The sequence below is a fragment of the Centruroides vittatus genome, unplaced genomic scaffold (assembly GCF_030686945.1).
Source record: "Centruroides vittatus isolate TY-2023 unplaced genomic scaffold, ASM3068694v2 scaffold_450, whole genome shotgun sequence".
Classification (NCBI taxonomy): domain Eukaryota; kingdom Metazoa; phylum Arthropoda; class Arachnida; order Scorpiones; family Buthidae; genus Centruroides; species Centruroides vittatus.
This window is the reverse complement of record NW_027122709.1, coordinates 2,516,911-2,532,796: the sequence shown is the minus strand read 5'-3', so window position 1 is coordinate 2,532,796 and position 15,886 is coordinate 2,516,911. Positions and strand designations below refer to the sequence as shown.

General features: G+C 28.8%; 1 protein-coding gene across 2 annotated transcripts in view; it reads right to left on the bottom strand.

Annotated features, from left to right (window-relative positions):
- Nucleotides 1-15,886, bottom strand: part of LOC136989241 (putative glycerol kinase 5) — a 50,980-nt gene that overhangs the window by 13,182 nt on the left and 21,912 nt on the right. For both annotated transcript variants that reach the window (XM_067287354.1, XM_067287355.1), the window contains 5 exons: nt 14,144-14,217; nt 9,217-9,277; nt 7,336-7,462; nt 4,256-4,360; nt 1,325-1,375 (listed from right to left, as the gene is read on the bottom strand). In XM_067287354.1, the coding sequence (XP_067143455.1) occupies nt 1,325-1,375; nt 4,256-4,360; nt 7,336-7,462; nt 9,217-9,277; nt 14,144-14,217 (418 nt within the window). The remainder of the gene's footprint in view (nt 1-1,324; nt 1,376-4,255; nt 4,361-7,335; nt 7,463-9,216; nt 9,278-14,143; nt 14,218-15,886) is intronic.

Genomic DNA, 15,886 nt, shown 5'->3' with positions numbered 1-15,886 from the left:
GAGTATCTTAATTACCTGAAATTAAAGATGTAAATAAATAAAATATAAAACTTGTTTGCATGTTTCCACACACAACAAATTTTATGTAAATGAAACAAGACAATTATTTCAAAAATTATAAGTGCAGTTGCAATTTTTCTAATACTTCTGTATGTAACTTTTCGATTTTGTCTGATTTGATCTAAAAGATTTTGGCATCAAAAATATGGCTTTATGTACAAGAACTTATGGTCACTATATTATTAGAAGAATTGTAGTTACCAAAATACTTTTACATAAACAGTTCGGTAACCTTACATCCAAATTCGGCAGGGTAACGACGAATCGGCATTCGACCTTCGAATTCTGTGGGATCGGGGTTTTAAAGTCGCATTCCACGGTACATTAGCATTACATTTTAGATTTTGGTTGTTCCCTTCCTCGGGAACAACCAAAACTTTGGTGCGGAACAAAAACATTTGAACCGATTTGTTATTACCCCGCTGGATTGGATGTGGGTTACTAAAACATTCATAGTTATTGTCCGGTTTGAATTTGAAGAATACTTTAACTAATTTACTAAAATTTTAATTTGAAATCTCTGTAACAAAAACTTTTGGCCACTAGTTTAATATATGGTCCTTAGCACGATAATGGAGATTAAATTATTGATTTTTTACTTGTTAAAGTTATTCATTGATGAAATCACAAATGTTATACAATATTTAGAGATTTTTCAAGTATCTCTCTTTACACTTCGGTGCACTTTTTGCACATGTGTAAACAGCACAAAGTGTTTTTGATCTAGACATACTATCCCTAGTAAGTGAAATGACATTCCTTGTGTTTGCACTTTTCATCACACAAATAAAATCTTCCATCCATTCCGTCTATACAAAAATCTCAGGGAATTAGATCAAGTAATGTTTGCAGTGAAGAGTTTTTTTATTTTAAAAAATCTGAAACTATCAAGAATTGAATTTGAACTTAGCCTACCGAGTATGACAGTTTTTGCTCAAAAGTTTCTCGGGAATATTCGTTAACCGCAAATGAAACTTTGCAAATTACCCAACACACAAATAAGTGCGATAGACTATCTGGACAACCAGAATTACTAGTAATTGAGAAAAATTTTTGTTAGTTAGTAAATATCGCTACTTAATATCTTAGCAATCAATTCATATAATTGATTGGATTAACAATTCATTACTTTTATTTTATTTAAAGAATGTTTTTGATTTGGGATTTTGATTAACAAAATTTAAAATTTTACAAGTTTAAACTCATATTCCAACAATCAATGTTATTTATTTTAATTACAAATAAAATAATTTTTGTCAAATACCTGGTATAGATGTGGCAATTTCACTCGACTCAGACGGATCATCAAATAAACCTGTAAATATTTAACTTTAAGCATTACTGTAGTTATTTTATTCAGTTTAATAAAGTTATTGAATTTCAGTTAATTTTTTTTTTTAAATATTTAGTCCTTTTTCATAATGAAAACATTTATTAAATCAAAAATACTAATACGACTACTTTTTGCAAGTTTGTCATGTTTCGAAAAATTCATTTTATTACATCTCAATAAACAAATTTGAAAATTAATAACAAATTGGGAACGCATTTCATTTTAACATATGAAAGAGCAATATTAAACAATATAATGAAGATCAATACTTTAATAATTTTACAGAAGTTAATGCATTACAATTGAATAATTATTACTTCAGAAGTTTGAAATTTGCATAAAAATGCATGCAATGCAATGTATTTGAATTAGTAGAACATTAGGCATTTGACTGCATAAGCATTTGTTATCATTTCTGTATGTGAAAATGGGATCTGGAAGGCAATTAACTGATGCAGAAAAGGTTCAAATTGACACACTTTGGAAAGAAGGAAACATACCAATGGAAATTGCTAGTTAAAATGAATTAGAGAAGGGGAATTTAATGGTTTCTCCATCCTAGAGAGGATGGTAAAGCCATTAAAACTCACAGAAAACATTCTGGTTGACCCAAAATTGCTGCTTCTCCTGATATTTTACTTAAACAAATTTTGCATTGCAATAGATTTGTCTTGCCATTGAGTTTAGCTCGAAAATGGTCTAGTAACATTGACACATGGTTGTAGTAGACACATTCTTGGCAAAGACTGGCAGAATTAGTTTATGGATTACAAGTCCCTAAAGAAAAGCCATTTCTAAACAAAAAATAATAAAAATGTGTTTGGCGGTCAATAGGCAATCGGAAATCCGACCTTCGGTGTTAAAGGAGTGCGTATTTATCGCCGTAAAGATGAGAAATTTAAACCCTAATGTGTTAAAAAATCAGCAAAGTTTCCATCTAAGGTCATGGTATGGGAGTGCATGTCTGCCAATGGAATTAGCAAGCTTTTTGTTCTGAAAAACACTGTCACTGCCGATATGTATATCGATATGATGGAGAGATTTCGATACTTGAAATTAAACAAGAGTTACATGCCGATGATAAATTTATCAGCAGGCTAATGCACTTGCACATAAGGCTAAACACGTGCTAAACTGGTTGAAGGATAGGAAAATTCTTCTATGGTGGTCTCCACACTCAATTTATCTCCAATAGAGAACATTTGGTAAACAAAGACAATTAGATAAGGAAGATTCAGCAATGCAAATGATTTAATTGCTTTATTATGAAGAGTATGGAGTGAAATCACCTTAGATAAATGTGCCAAACTTGTTGAATCGTTACCTCCAATTCGAAGCAGTTATTTGAGTCAGGGGACACCCAACAAAATATTAATTTTAATATTATTTTGTCAACTGATGCAATTATTGAATATTTATAAAAACCATTCCAAACTTTTGAAATAAGTTAGTGTTTTACAACGAATAAATATTAATTATTTTATGTTCCATTATTAACAAATGTAAATATTCATTATATTGCTTAATATTTCTCTCACTTATTTTAAAACGAAACTTGTTCATTGAAATGTCATAAGATATTTTTCACAACTTGACAAACATACGAAAAGTAGTTGTACATTGTACATCGATGCTGTTACAGATTATTGTGCTTATAAGAAACAAAAATAGAAATTTAAAAAATTAAGTAATCAAAATAATTGTAAATTCGAATTGGACACCAGTCTCATTCAATTCCTATTTAAATCAATGTAAAATTCTCTCGGTAGTTCAAATGCGATCGTCCCGACTCCCGTTTACTCGAATCGAGCAAGTGTAACTAGATTAACATTTTCCCATTTTTGAAATTTAATTAATTTAATTTTAATTTATTTATGAAGTTTAAAAACGTTTTAAATTAGTTGAAGCACGAAAGTTTACGGTCACCCTAGGCACTTGTTTTTTTTGTGGATTCTCGTGGGCAATACAGAGCTTTTGTACTTCTCATTGATTAAACATTATTCTGCTTTCCATGTGATGGCAATGTGTTGTCAAAATCATTTTTTTTTGTTCTGTAGCATCCAGAAATGATGATCTTTTAATTCAAACCATCTAAGGCCATCCCTCTGAGTTCAAATTAATGAGTCTACTGTAATAATAATTTAAGTAGAAATCCTATAATATTATATAAATAATATCAAATACAAATAATATATGAAACCTTAATAATTTTGGGTTTGTTATAAATGCACACGCACACAAAATAATAAGACAAACGTTAAGGCAAGTTAAATGCCGTGGAGGAGCCACTCGATAATGATATTCTTAAAGATTACTGCAAGGATATTATTGTCCGTTCGGTAGCTTAGAAATAACGTAATCTACGTAATTATGTAATGATTCTAAAATTATTACATCTAGAAGTAAAGATCAGCACAGTGGTACAAGCAACATAAATAATAATAGATATTTCTAAATTATTTATTAAAATGAATACAAGATGGAAGCATTACCTAATTTTAAGACCAAATTAGCCTGGCTAATAATTGATTTAAAATACAGCAAAATTATAGTATGTAAAAAATCTTCTGACAATATTTGATTAAATGTTTAATTTACTTGGATATTACTATTACAAGTTTTATTTATATTTTAAAATCTTATTAAAAAAAATATCACATCTATGTGGAGGCAAACCATAATTGCATAAAAGATAAACAAAATAAAACAAACATATAACATTTTATTATAATTTTGAAGGACATTGCAATTTTTAATAGCTTTATCTTATAGCCTACTCTAACTTGTTTAAATTGAAAATATTTCAAGTATAAAAAGTGTATGCATTTCTACAAGAATTAATTTAAAATATAATGAAATTACCAAGTTTTTGAGCCCAGCATATAACTGTTCCTGTATCGTGCGTGCCTCCTTCTGCCAAATAAGTAGTTTCGTCACCAATTGTCCATCCCACTACAGGATAAAGACCTGAAATGTAAGTTTTTCTTGTTATTTTTTTTTTTTTAGAGTTTTTTGTTAAAAATCACTAAAATATCAAGATAATTAATTCCTAATAACAGAAAAATTCAATTTTTACATTCACATACTTGATAATTAACATCAACAACCTATTATACAATTCTTTATAATTTTAATTTATAAAGAATAGAATTCAATCATTCGGTAAGACATAGGTTTACTTTGAGATAAATAATTTAAATATTCCAATCCACTTGTAATAATTTGCAGCTGAATATTTTATATCTGTTATTTCAAACAACAAGAGTTAATAAAGTTAATATAGTAAAAAACAATTTATATTTAATCTTGATAAAATAATTTGTATGCAATCTCAATAATAAATTTAGTCACAAAAAATAATTTTCGTGACATTTCTCAATATGTCGATAATGTTCTCAAAATCTGGCAACAGAAACCTGATTTAATCCAGTGTTCTAAATAACCATCAACAACAACTCTTATGGCCTTCACCTTCACATTGAGCAAGAAAGCATCCACCCAGTTCATTTCCTGGACATCCTTCTCACACTGAAAAATGGCCACATTTCCACTAAAGTTTATAGAAAACCAGAGTAAAAACTACTATTCATTCCATCAGAATCTAAAGACCCTTATATATGTAAACTGTCAGCCTACAAAGCCCTAGTCAAAAGAGTAGCTTCAATCTCTCTGTTGACGATGATGGTGGAGTGAGTGAACAAACTACATCGCATGCATTGCGAAACAACATGGGTATCCTTTTAGCCTCGTCCAAAATATCAATCTTCAGATTTTACATCTTTCTAGGGTTTACAAACAAATTGTGGAACAAATCAACTTAGTATCTCCTATACGAGAAACCCAACTGCATTGTCTTTATTACGAAATGCCTAGAACCATACAAAATTCATCTGGAGTGTATTCTATTTTTATACAAAACAGATTCAACAAAAAATGGGTCTACATAGGAGCAATGGCTCAATCTATTTACAAGTGTATCAAGGAGCATAGTTATTCTATCCAAACCTCTCCACCACAGCATTAGCAACGTTTGCATCAAAAATGATATAAAGTTACTTCTAAATGAACCAAGTCTAATACACCCTAGTAAGAACTGGACCAATCTGAAACATCTAAAGAGACTTGAAGGCTAATTTTTGGGACATAGCCATAAATTAGAGTTGCCAAAACTTTCTCCAAAGCATAGAGGTATATTTTTGAAGTACAACTTTAAATTAAATCTTATTACTTAAAAAAAATATTTGGTTTTGTCATTGTTGGCATTGGTGTTTTTTCAATCAGTGAAATAATTGTTCCATGTGTTTTTAAAGTGACATTCAAATTTTCATGTAGATGTTCGACTGTTTTTAACCCGAAGAAGACAATTTAAAAATCATCAAAAGAATTTGTTTTTATTATTTTTAGTAAGTACATTATGTGCTGGATATTACTGGTATAGTTATGTGCTTTGGACTTACCACATAAAAAGTAAATTTAATTATCATTAATAATTATCCTTATACGGAAAAATATGAGTGTAAATAAATCAAGTTATGCACAAATAATTAAAGCAAACTATTAAAAGTTACAAGCTTTTTTTAAATTATAGAAATTTACAATGAAATAAGTTGATTGCTAGAAGGAGTCATTTTAATCATTACAAACCTGTTGTATTACTTTTTCAGTAGTAGTTTAGAAAAATCTACGAAAGACATTGGCTTAAAAATAAACAGTAATATAAAAAATCCAGCGACGAGTTGCTTAACTCCCTGCAACATTTGATGGCACCATCTGCTATGCTATTTTATTAAAAAACTTTTTAAATTTTTAATTATTATGAAATGGCAAAAAGCTTAATTTTGAGGGTAGGAAAGGATTTTATAAAAAAATTATAAATGCTAATAACAAGTAAAATCGTTAAGTCCGATCTTACCGGAGATACACACGACCCCCTTTATCTCCCCACGCCCTCGACCTTTAATCGCCAAAATTTAATGCCATTAATTCCCCTAATAAACAAACTTCCCTGCCAAATTTAAGAAATTTTTGACAAAAATACAGGCATTATTAAGCTTCAGAGAAGTTGAACAAAATCATGCCCCCACACAGAAATTACCCCCAAATTTTTTTTGTATTTCTCGATGTTTCAAGGTCCCGAGTCCAAAAACGTAAAAATCTTTTTCGATCAATCATCATACTTTTCCTGTTATATATAATAGCCAGGAAAGTAACATTAATTTCTGTAATTGGAATAGAAACAATATAACAAATAAGGTAGTTGATATATGAAATACACGTACATTATTATTACACACATTTACATTTAATATAATTTACCTATAATCATTCAAGACAATGTCAATTAATCTGTTAAGAGCAAATGAACATTATGTTAGCTCTCATTGGTAGAAAAAATTGTAAACCATATAATTATATATTAGTTCTAAATTACAAAGTTCCTAACATGTCTAGAAGATAAATAATTATTTTGTAATTTAAGCTATTATATTATTATTAAACTTATTATGAAATGAAACTTTGCTTATATCATTAGCAAACATGCTAATTGCAGAAATTAATGACGGAATAAGAAATAGCTTAGTATAATTCTAGTTTAGTTTATCCTTCAAATTTATAAAAGGAAAACACTGCAGTCATATAAATTTTCATTAAATATTCATTTAAAAGTTGTAATATTTTTAATATATTTAGTAATTCAAAAAGTCTCCATATAAAACAAAGTCTAAAAGACATAATTTTAATGCGTATTCATATGTACAGTACACTACATCAGATGTAATTCACCTCAAATGAGAGGAAAGCATTTGTATATGCATTCGGGTAAATGGCACTTATATTCTGTAATATAAATGATTGCATTAGATGAACCATTTTTGCTTATATACAGAGACTTTCAAATTACCTTGTATTTTATGTGATAAAAATTCTTAATAAAAACATACCTTTGTAAGATGCATGAGGATTGCTACCTGTGTTAATATTAATAAAAGAACCTGTGCCCATTGTACATTTAATTTCACCCACATCAAAACAACATTCTCCAAACATTGAAGCTTGTTGATCTCCAACCTAATTATTTAAAATTAATAGATTTAATATATATATTATATATAATATTCAGATAATATTTAAAATTTTTAAAAATTGATGTTTTGTTAACTGTTTACAAAATTAAATTTATCTAAATGCATTGCTAAGAATGTTTTCGTGGTTCATTTTAAATAAAAAGAAAATGCTTTTGTTGTATTTTATGAAAGTGAACTCCAATAAAGCAGATTTTTTTCATTATTTGTTTTATTATTATTGTACTGTATGTTAAAGTAGAAAGATTTTTAATACAATTACAGTAGAGCGTCATTTATCCAAATCAATTGGGGATCGGGGGTCGTTCGGATAACCGATTTTTTGAATAACCGATTACGTATGAAAAAATGTTGAAATTTTGTTGAAATTTCAACCATCCCATGTTGAAATTTTTCTCCGTCGCGTGTCGCTTCGTGTCAAATTTTCGTCGATTTTAAGCCTAACGAAAATTTTTATAATAATAATCGAGGCTTTCGTATCGTTAAAAATTATTTCTTTATTTTGTACAAAAATAAATACAGGGTGGGCCAGCGAAAACGAAACGGCAGAGTGTTCGTGTTCGTCCAAGCAAATCGCTCGGACAGGTCGATTTTATTCTCGAGGGGACATCTTTTTCAATAAAGTTTTTGCGATTCTGAATACAACAGACAACAAAAAAGTTTAAAAACTCATTTATTTTGTATTAACTAAACAAACATTTATTCCGAAAAAATTGTTTGTTTAGTTAATATTCAGATTCGCAAAAACTTTATTGCAAAAGATGTCCCCTCGAGAATAAAATCGACCTGTCCGAGTGATTTGCTTGGACGAACACGAACACTCTGCCATTTCGTTTTCGCTGGCCCACCCTGTATATTAAAAAATGTAAAAACAAAAAAATTATACTTTAGAAGTTAATCTAGTATCAAAAACGTTCGATTCGGCACGACACATTCCGACCGGAAAGCTTTCGGTTGACCGGCTTTCGGATAAACGATGCTCTACTGTAATATCATACTCTATATCAGTTAGCATATTGAGTAAAGAGTAATTAATGACTATGAAATTATTCAGGTTTACAAATGCAAAATATTTTGCTCCAATGGGAAAATAAATGTATATAGATAAAACTTAGCCAGAATATGTTACATTCTAATGAATTTTTAAAAATTTTTATGTAAAGTTCTGGACCCCAAAATTGAGGTGGTGAATGGATCCAATTTTTAGAATTTTGTGATTTTTACTTAAAATGGTTGTTTCGTGTTTTCTTTTTTTTTTTTAAAGAAAAATCATGCTAATTTTGTGATATTTTGCAATTTTTTTATCCAGAAACTCTCATTTATATACTATTATTATTAAAAAAAAAGCAGTTAAAAATTCATTTACGCTGATCGATTTCCAGGTATTTTTAAATACAAATTAAAAAGGATTTATTTCCAACTAAGTAAATTTTCACAATCAATCACTTAGACAAAAAGTATTCAAAATTCCACATAGTCTTATAGAAGTTAGAACAGCAGTAGAATTATGAAAGATTGTTGGCACAGACACAATTATAAAGGACTTTAAGAAATGTTATGTTACCAACAGCTTGGACAGAACAGAGGATAATGTACTATTCAAGGAGGCTAACAATCATGAGGACAACAATGACAGTTCTGATGAAGATGAAAGTAATGAAGTATTGTTTCAAAGAATTTCCAAATGATTTTAATGCAAATTGCTAATTTTTTGTATGGAAATAAAAAATAGATACTTACTGTTGCAGTTATTGGTATAGAAACACCAAAAATTGATTTTTCTGTTTTTCCAAATTCACCACTATTAAAAAAGTTAATAATAAATTATAATTTTATTATTAAATTTTAATACTAATATACTTCTAATTTCTTCAATTTTTACTTATAAAAATACATTTCAATATATCTAAAATCAATTAAGAAAACATTTCTTCCTGCTATCTGTTGGCAATAAGAGAATCTGCTGGTACTATTTTTCATAACCACCAATTTGTTCGAATCAATGTGTCGGGAAGTAATAAATGATATCTGGTCCAAATCTCCAAAATTTTGAATTCTGATATTATAATTTTATCCAAGATTTACCCAAATAAAAAAATGTTTAATTATGTCTCTCTTCAATTAACAATTTGAGTCATTATCTCTTTTTACTAGTAATAAGTCCTTTCTGTATTTGCACTAAAGCTATTATATTGGGTTGTTCGGAAAGTAATTTCGTTTTTTCCGTAGAAAAATAAACGCAATATTCTTACAATAAATATTTTATTGAATTATATATTGACCATTTTGGTCAAATACCCGTTGTCATTGTTTCTGGTAGTAGCGTGATTTCACGTTCATAAAAGTTTTGATCGTTGTTTACGAAAAACTGAGCCAAGTGATTTTTGACATTGTCATTTCAAGTAAATGTCTTACAGTTAAAAAAAATTTGCATAGACCGGAACAAGTAATAATCCGAGTGTGCCCGATCCGGCAAATGTGGTTGGTGCGATAACGCGTCCCATCTAAGCTATAACAGTTTCTGACGAGTTACCAAACTTGTGTGAAATTTGGCATTATCGTGGTAAAACAATACACTTTGCTTGTTGATCAATTCTGGCCTTTTCTGTTTGATGATATTACTCAATTTGTTTACTCGATGGCAGTACACTTTCGAATCAATTGTTAAATTGTCTGGTAAAAGCTCAAAAACAAATTTCTTTAAAATCCCACCATAGAGAGCATCTCTCTTTAATAACACGTGGAACCCATATATCGAGCTTTGAAACGAAACCAATTCGTTTTAAGTAATAATAAACGATTTAATTTCACAGATTTAATGTCTTAGTGATTTCACATGTTGTTATACGGCAGATTGCTTCGATCGGTACCTTTATTTTGTTTTCGTTGGCTTCAAGTGGCCATCCAGAATGTGGTGTATCTTTGATATTAAAATTGCCAAAACACAATTTTGTAAACCAGTTTTGGCACTGTCTTTCTCTCAATGCATCTTCCCCAAACATGTACCGCAATTTTTTTCTTCTTTGAACAGCATTTTGGTTTCTTAATTATAAAAAAGCAAAATATGCCAAAAATGATGCTTTCGATTTTCCATATTTGATGGGTCACCAAAAAAAAAAAAAAAAAAAAACAATTGTACAGAGTCAAACAAATTTTTTTACAAATATGCCTTAAAATGTCAGCTGTCAAAGTATATAATGAAAATGTGGTTTAAAATAAAATTGGCTGGTAAAAATACATCTAATTCCTCTAGTAATAAAAAAACGAACTTACTTTCCGAACAACCCAATAACAAAACTTACTTCGAGCAGAGAAATCCGGACGTTTTGCTAAATTCCATGACATTTATAGCAATGTTAATTCTTCAGATCACTAATAATTTATTGAAAAAATTATCGGTAAAATGTTGATAGATTTAATTTCATTTATTATTTATATTTTACCATAGATAAAGAAATTAACTAATCTTGCTTATTTAATTATAGATTTAAGTTGACATAGATAATTTAATTATGTAAATTCAGTTTTATTTAAACTAATTAATAAACACGAAGATTTTTATTACATTGGTTCAACTATTAGGTTCATCTCCAAAATATAAATTATATACCATATTTACTCGCATATAAGACAAGGTTTTTATTCATTTTTTACTGCTTCAAAAACCTAGGTCATCCTATACGCGCGAGCGAAGGATTTTTTACATTTTTGCAATAATTTCTGTGAACAGTGTATACTTCATGCTGTCATTATAGGTCTACAGTCTATTTAGCGTAAGTTGGCATCTACTGTAAACAAATTAAGACACACTTTCCTTTGTTTATTGGTTTAATCCTACGTCCATTAATTAAAAACCACATTGCATCTCATTCGTTTGCAGAAAATAGTTTCTAATTATTTATAAAAACATTAATGAAATACAGGTCACTTAGCAATAATTATAAATGTAGTTATTTTATATTAGTTAAATTGTTATTTTTAATAAATATTACGATATTCCGAATTATTAAAAATAAACCTTTTCCAGTCATGCACATTATAACGTTTTGGTTTCGTTTTCTATTCGTCACGTATTAATGCAAACAACCGTGCACATATTAAGGCCTTAATATGTGTATTTGATAATATTTTATTTGTGATTAAACAAAATAAAATTAGAATTGTATTAATAAATCTAATTTACTTTATTTCGATCTCTAAAGTCACACCTCGTCCTATATGCGAGAACGTCTTATATCCGAGTAAATATGGTGTATATATGCAGTATATATAAACCATTACTTTCACACTTCTAAACATTATAAGCAATGTCACATCTCTCTCAATGTAGGCCTTAAATGCTAAAACAAAATGAAAGCCTATGAAATAAGCTTATCTTAATTAGAGAATGGGATAATAATGACCTGATAAAAATTTTAGATACCAATTATATAGTGGACAGTCATATGGTAACTTGATCAATCCACAATCTCTGGAGCATGAAAAGCAAAGAATCCATTGAAACTTTTTCAGCAAATGTACAGGTTGACTTGCCCTTGTGATACACAAAAATAGGAATAGAACATGTCATGGTTATGGTTAGCATAATCATAACTTGAAAATTTCCAATCCAAACACTAGGAATTCACAATGTCATGAGATTCTGCTTAACAGAAAACAGCATAAGGCACTGGAACACAAGTGTGTAGAATGAAAAACCACAGAAATATTGGTGTTTGAACAATGGGAAGCTGGCAAATCAAAATGCACAATAGAAGATCCATACACTTTTGCAGATGGGGAGAAACAAGAGAGGGCATGCTTTATTGAATTATGTTCAACAGATGCTTTTGCACCTCACAGCTGACATCACAATAAATTCCAGCTAAAATGCTGCTGCCCCATCCACGAACAAGTGTGAGTCTTCTGTTGTGGACAATGGCTAATCTGTTTCCAAATGTTCAAATATCAATATTTCTTTTTCTGTTCTACACAAAACCATTTATTGGAATGGTTGTGTGTATGCTGTTTTTCATCATGCAGAATCTTATGACATTGTGAATTATTGGTGTTTGTATTGGAAATTTTCAAGTTACAGTTATGCTAACCATAACCATGACATATTTTCTAATCCTATTTTCATGTATTACAAACAAGCATGTCACCCTGTACATATCCTGCAAGCATTTTAACGGATTCTTCACTTTCCCTGCTGTTGAGATTGCAATTACTTGGTCAAGTTACTTTACAACCATCCTATACTTATGCTTTAAGACATCATTGTAATATTATTAGTATGCAAGATATATATATGAAATTAACAATACTGGGTCATAATTATTAAATTCCTTCAATTAATATTCTTGCTATAAAAGGTTATTCTCAAAATTCATATAATAGCATTTGTTATTTTTACTTTAAAATTGTACATTTGGTTATGCAGGCTGGAATAGCTTGATTTTATATAAAAGTATTATTTTATTGTCTTAATTGTTCTATCGAATATATTCATAATATAAAATTTCAAAAAAAAAAAATTTGTTTAATTGTTTTGTATATTTTAATATAAGGGTACCAATCATTTTATAGCATTCTAATCTGTTAAGTAAGTTATTATAAGCTGAGACAGACAAGTATTTGATCAAAACATTTATTTTAATGAAAGTATTATACCTAAATTAAGCATTTTGACTTATTTCTGTATGAATATGGTGCCAAATTTTGCAAACCTCTACAATTTTTCATTATTTAATAATAATAAACCTGAATAATCATATTTTTTAATTTATTTAATTTAAAATATAAGCTATCCACCTCAAATTAGTAGTGTATTGCCCCTGTACACCATACTTTTCCTTTAGCAATCAAGTTGTGCCAGTCATCTAACTCCGTTCGAAGGAAATTTTTGAATAGAAGTAACATCACTTCCAGTTTGCAATGGAAGTTTGTATATAGTTAATCAGGCCCTCCTGTCCCTAAGGTTTCTGGTCTCATCTTTCATCTATCTAACCATTCTCGAGATTAAGGAAAAAGGTGGACACACGGATGGATGAGTGGAAATATAGATCTACAATTTTTTCAAATTACAGCCCAATAACAACTGTACAGTAGATGTAACAATATCTACTTTATATTTATTTTAATCACTCATTATGTAAAGAATATCATAATAGATTATAGTTTCATCTACTGTCATAGTATTAGAGTACAAATCAAAGTTATTGAATTTGAATTATAAATTAAAGTAAACTTTTGACTTAGAATTTATATTCAAAATTCTAATGTCAGCAATATAACACATTTGTAATGTACACACTACGCAGGGTAAATCAAAAGTCCCTTGCACCCTTTTTATTCCAAAAGTACTGAAAATATATTAATTTTGTTAATGTCACATACAGAGAACTGGATGGGACCTTTTTTGTTGCCATGAAAATGATTATCTTCAGATCCTTGGAATGAAAAGGGTGCAAGTGACTTTTGACTCATATTGTATAAATGCTATATATTAATGTTTGTTCATATATCTTAATAGAAAGTACATTTCACTTTTTGCCTACTGATTCTGATGAAAAAACACAGATAATATTAAAAAATTATAGTATTTCTTTTTAGATCAACCTTTATTTAAGTTTAAAACAAATAAATGGTTTTAATTATCTTAAAATAAAAATGGATTAATACATACCTTGTTGGTTTTATAATTGGAAGCAGAGAAGGAGGAATTCCAAACATATTTATTGCCCAGCCTGCCCAATGCATCTATAAAAAAATATATTTATTACTTTTGTAGGAATATTGATAGTATTTTCAGAAAAAACAAAAATAGATTTATTTCTGAAAGAACTGGAGTTCATTAAATTCTTCTAGAAATGTTACAAACATAAACATGAAATATTTCAGAATCTCAAAAACTGATTAGAAATTTGTAGAACTACTACTATAAAAACTATATTTGGGCATTTTCCAACGAATCAAAATAGGAAATTTTAAATACATCAATTATAAGAATTCAAATATATGTTCATTTTCTGTTAAATAAACAGTACATATTTTAATGGGAATATATATTCTTCAATATATATGTACATTTTAACTATTCCTATTACAGTTTATCTATATATTATTTGCTACTGATAATATATTTAATTGCTGGTACTTTTATTTTGAAATAATAAAAGCAAATTCTGCAATTTAGATAACTAACTTTAATATATACACAATTATTAATATCCTGGCAAATTATATTATGTAAAATAGTCAACACTAATGAAAATTCATACAAATGTTGATTAAGGAAATCAAAAACTTTTTATTAGAGAAACGCATTCGACTCGATTCAAGTTACCTTCAGCTCCAATACATTAACAATCATCATACAAAATACAAATATTTTTTATTTTTTAAATTAATTTAAATGGAACCTGTATAACAGGATCTGTACAGGTAATTCCATCTGTGATTCCCTGACTTTCCCTGACCAATTATGACAATATTGTCTGACTTACTAATTTTTCTACACTTCCCCTTTCCATTATGTAATATTTGGCCAAGTCTATTTAAGCCCATTTTGTACACAGTTACATAACTTTTTATTAAAAAAAACACTTTATTCACTTACAAAAATCGAAAAACTTTGCATTAAATCAATTATGTAATTAGCTACGATATTTCTATGGTATTTTTCATGATTTAATTTAAAATTAATTTGTAAATCTTATTTAAGTAAAGAAAAAGACTTGCATCATACCATAAAATTTAATTTTCTCAGAGCCAGGAGAGGGTAAATTCAAAATAATTTAAACAAGAGAAATCACTTACTATGCACTATTTTTGAACCTGTACACACCCATTCAAGGTCATTACATTTCTTCCCATCCCTCCCCAGAGCAGCAGAGTTTTGGCAGGAAAGTGGGTCAATGTTTGTGGTGTTTTTTGAAAACCCGAGTTTATCTATATGGCGATATTTCGGTATACTTCTGAAATTCCATGGATCATCTGAAGATGGAAATTTTCAGTTAGAGAGAAGATATATCACAAATAATAATCCTGTCAATTTTGATGGATTGATGATCTCCACATACTAAATGTGGCTAGCAGCAAAGAATACAATGAATAAAAATACATGAATTGTGTGAAGTTCACCATGCGATGCAAAAATGTCTCGTACACAATATCGTTAAACTGACTGACGGTTCTTTGCCATCCCACTCGTCATCTATCTAACCATTCTCAAGATTAAGGAAAGGTGGACACATGGATGACAGTGGGAATATAGATCTACAATTTTTTCAAACTGTAGCCCAATAACAACTGTACAATAGATGCAATAATATCTAATTTATATTTATTTTAATCACTCATTATATAAAGAATATCATAACAGATTATAATTTAATTTTACTTACTTTTTAATCTTAAAGTATACGAA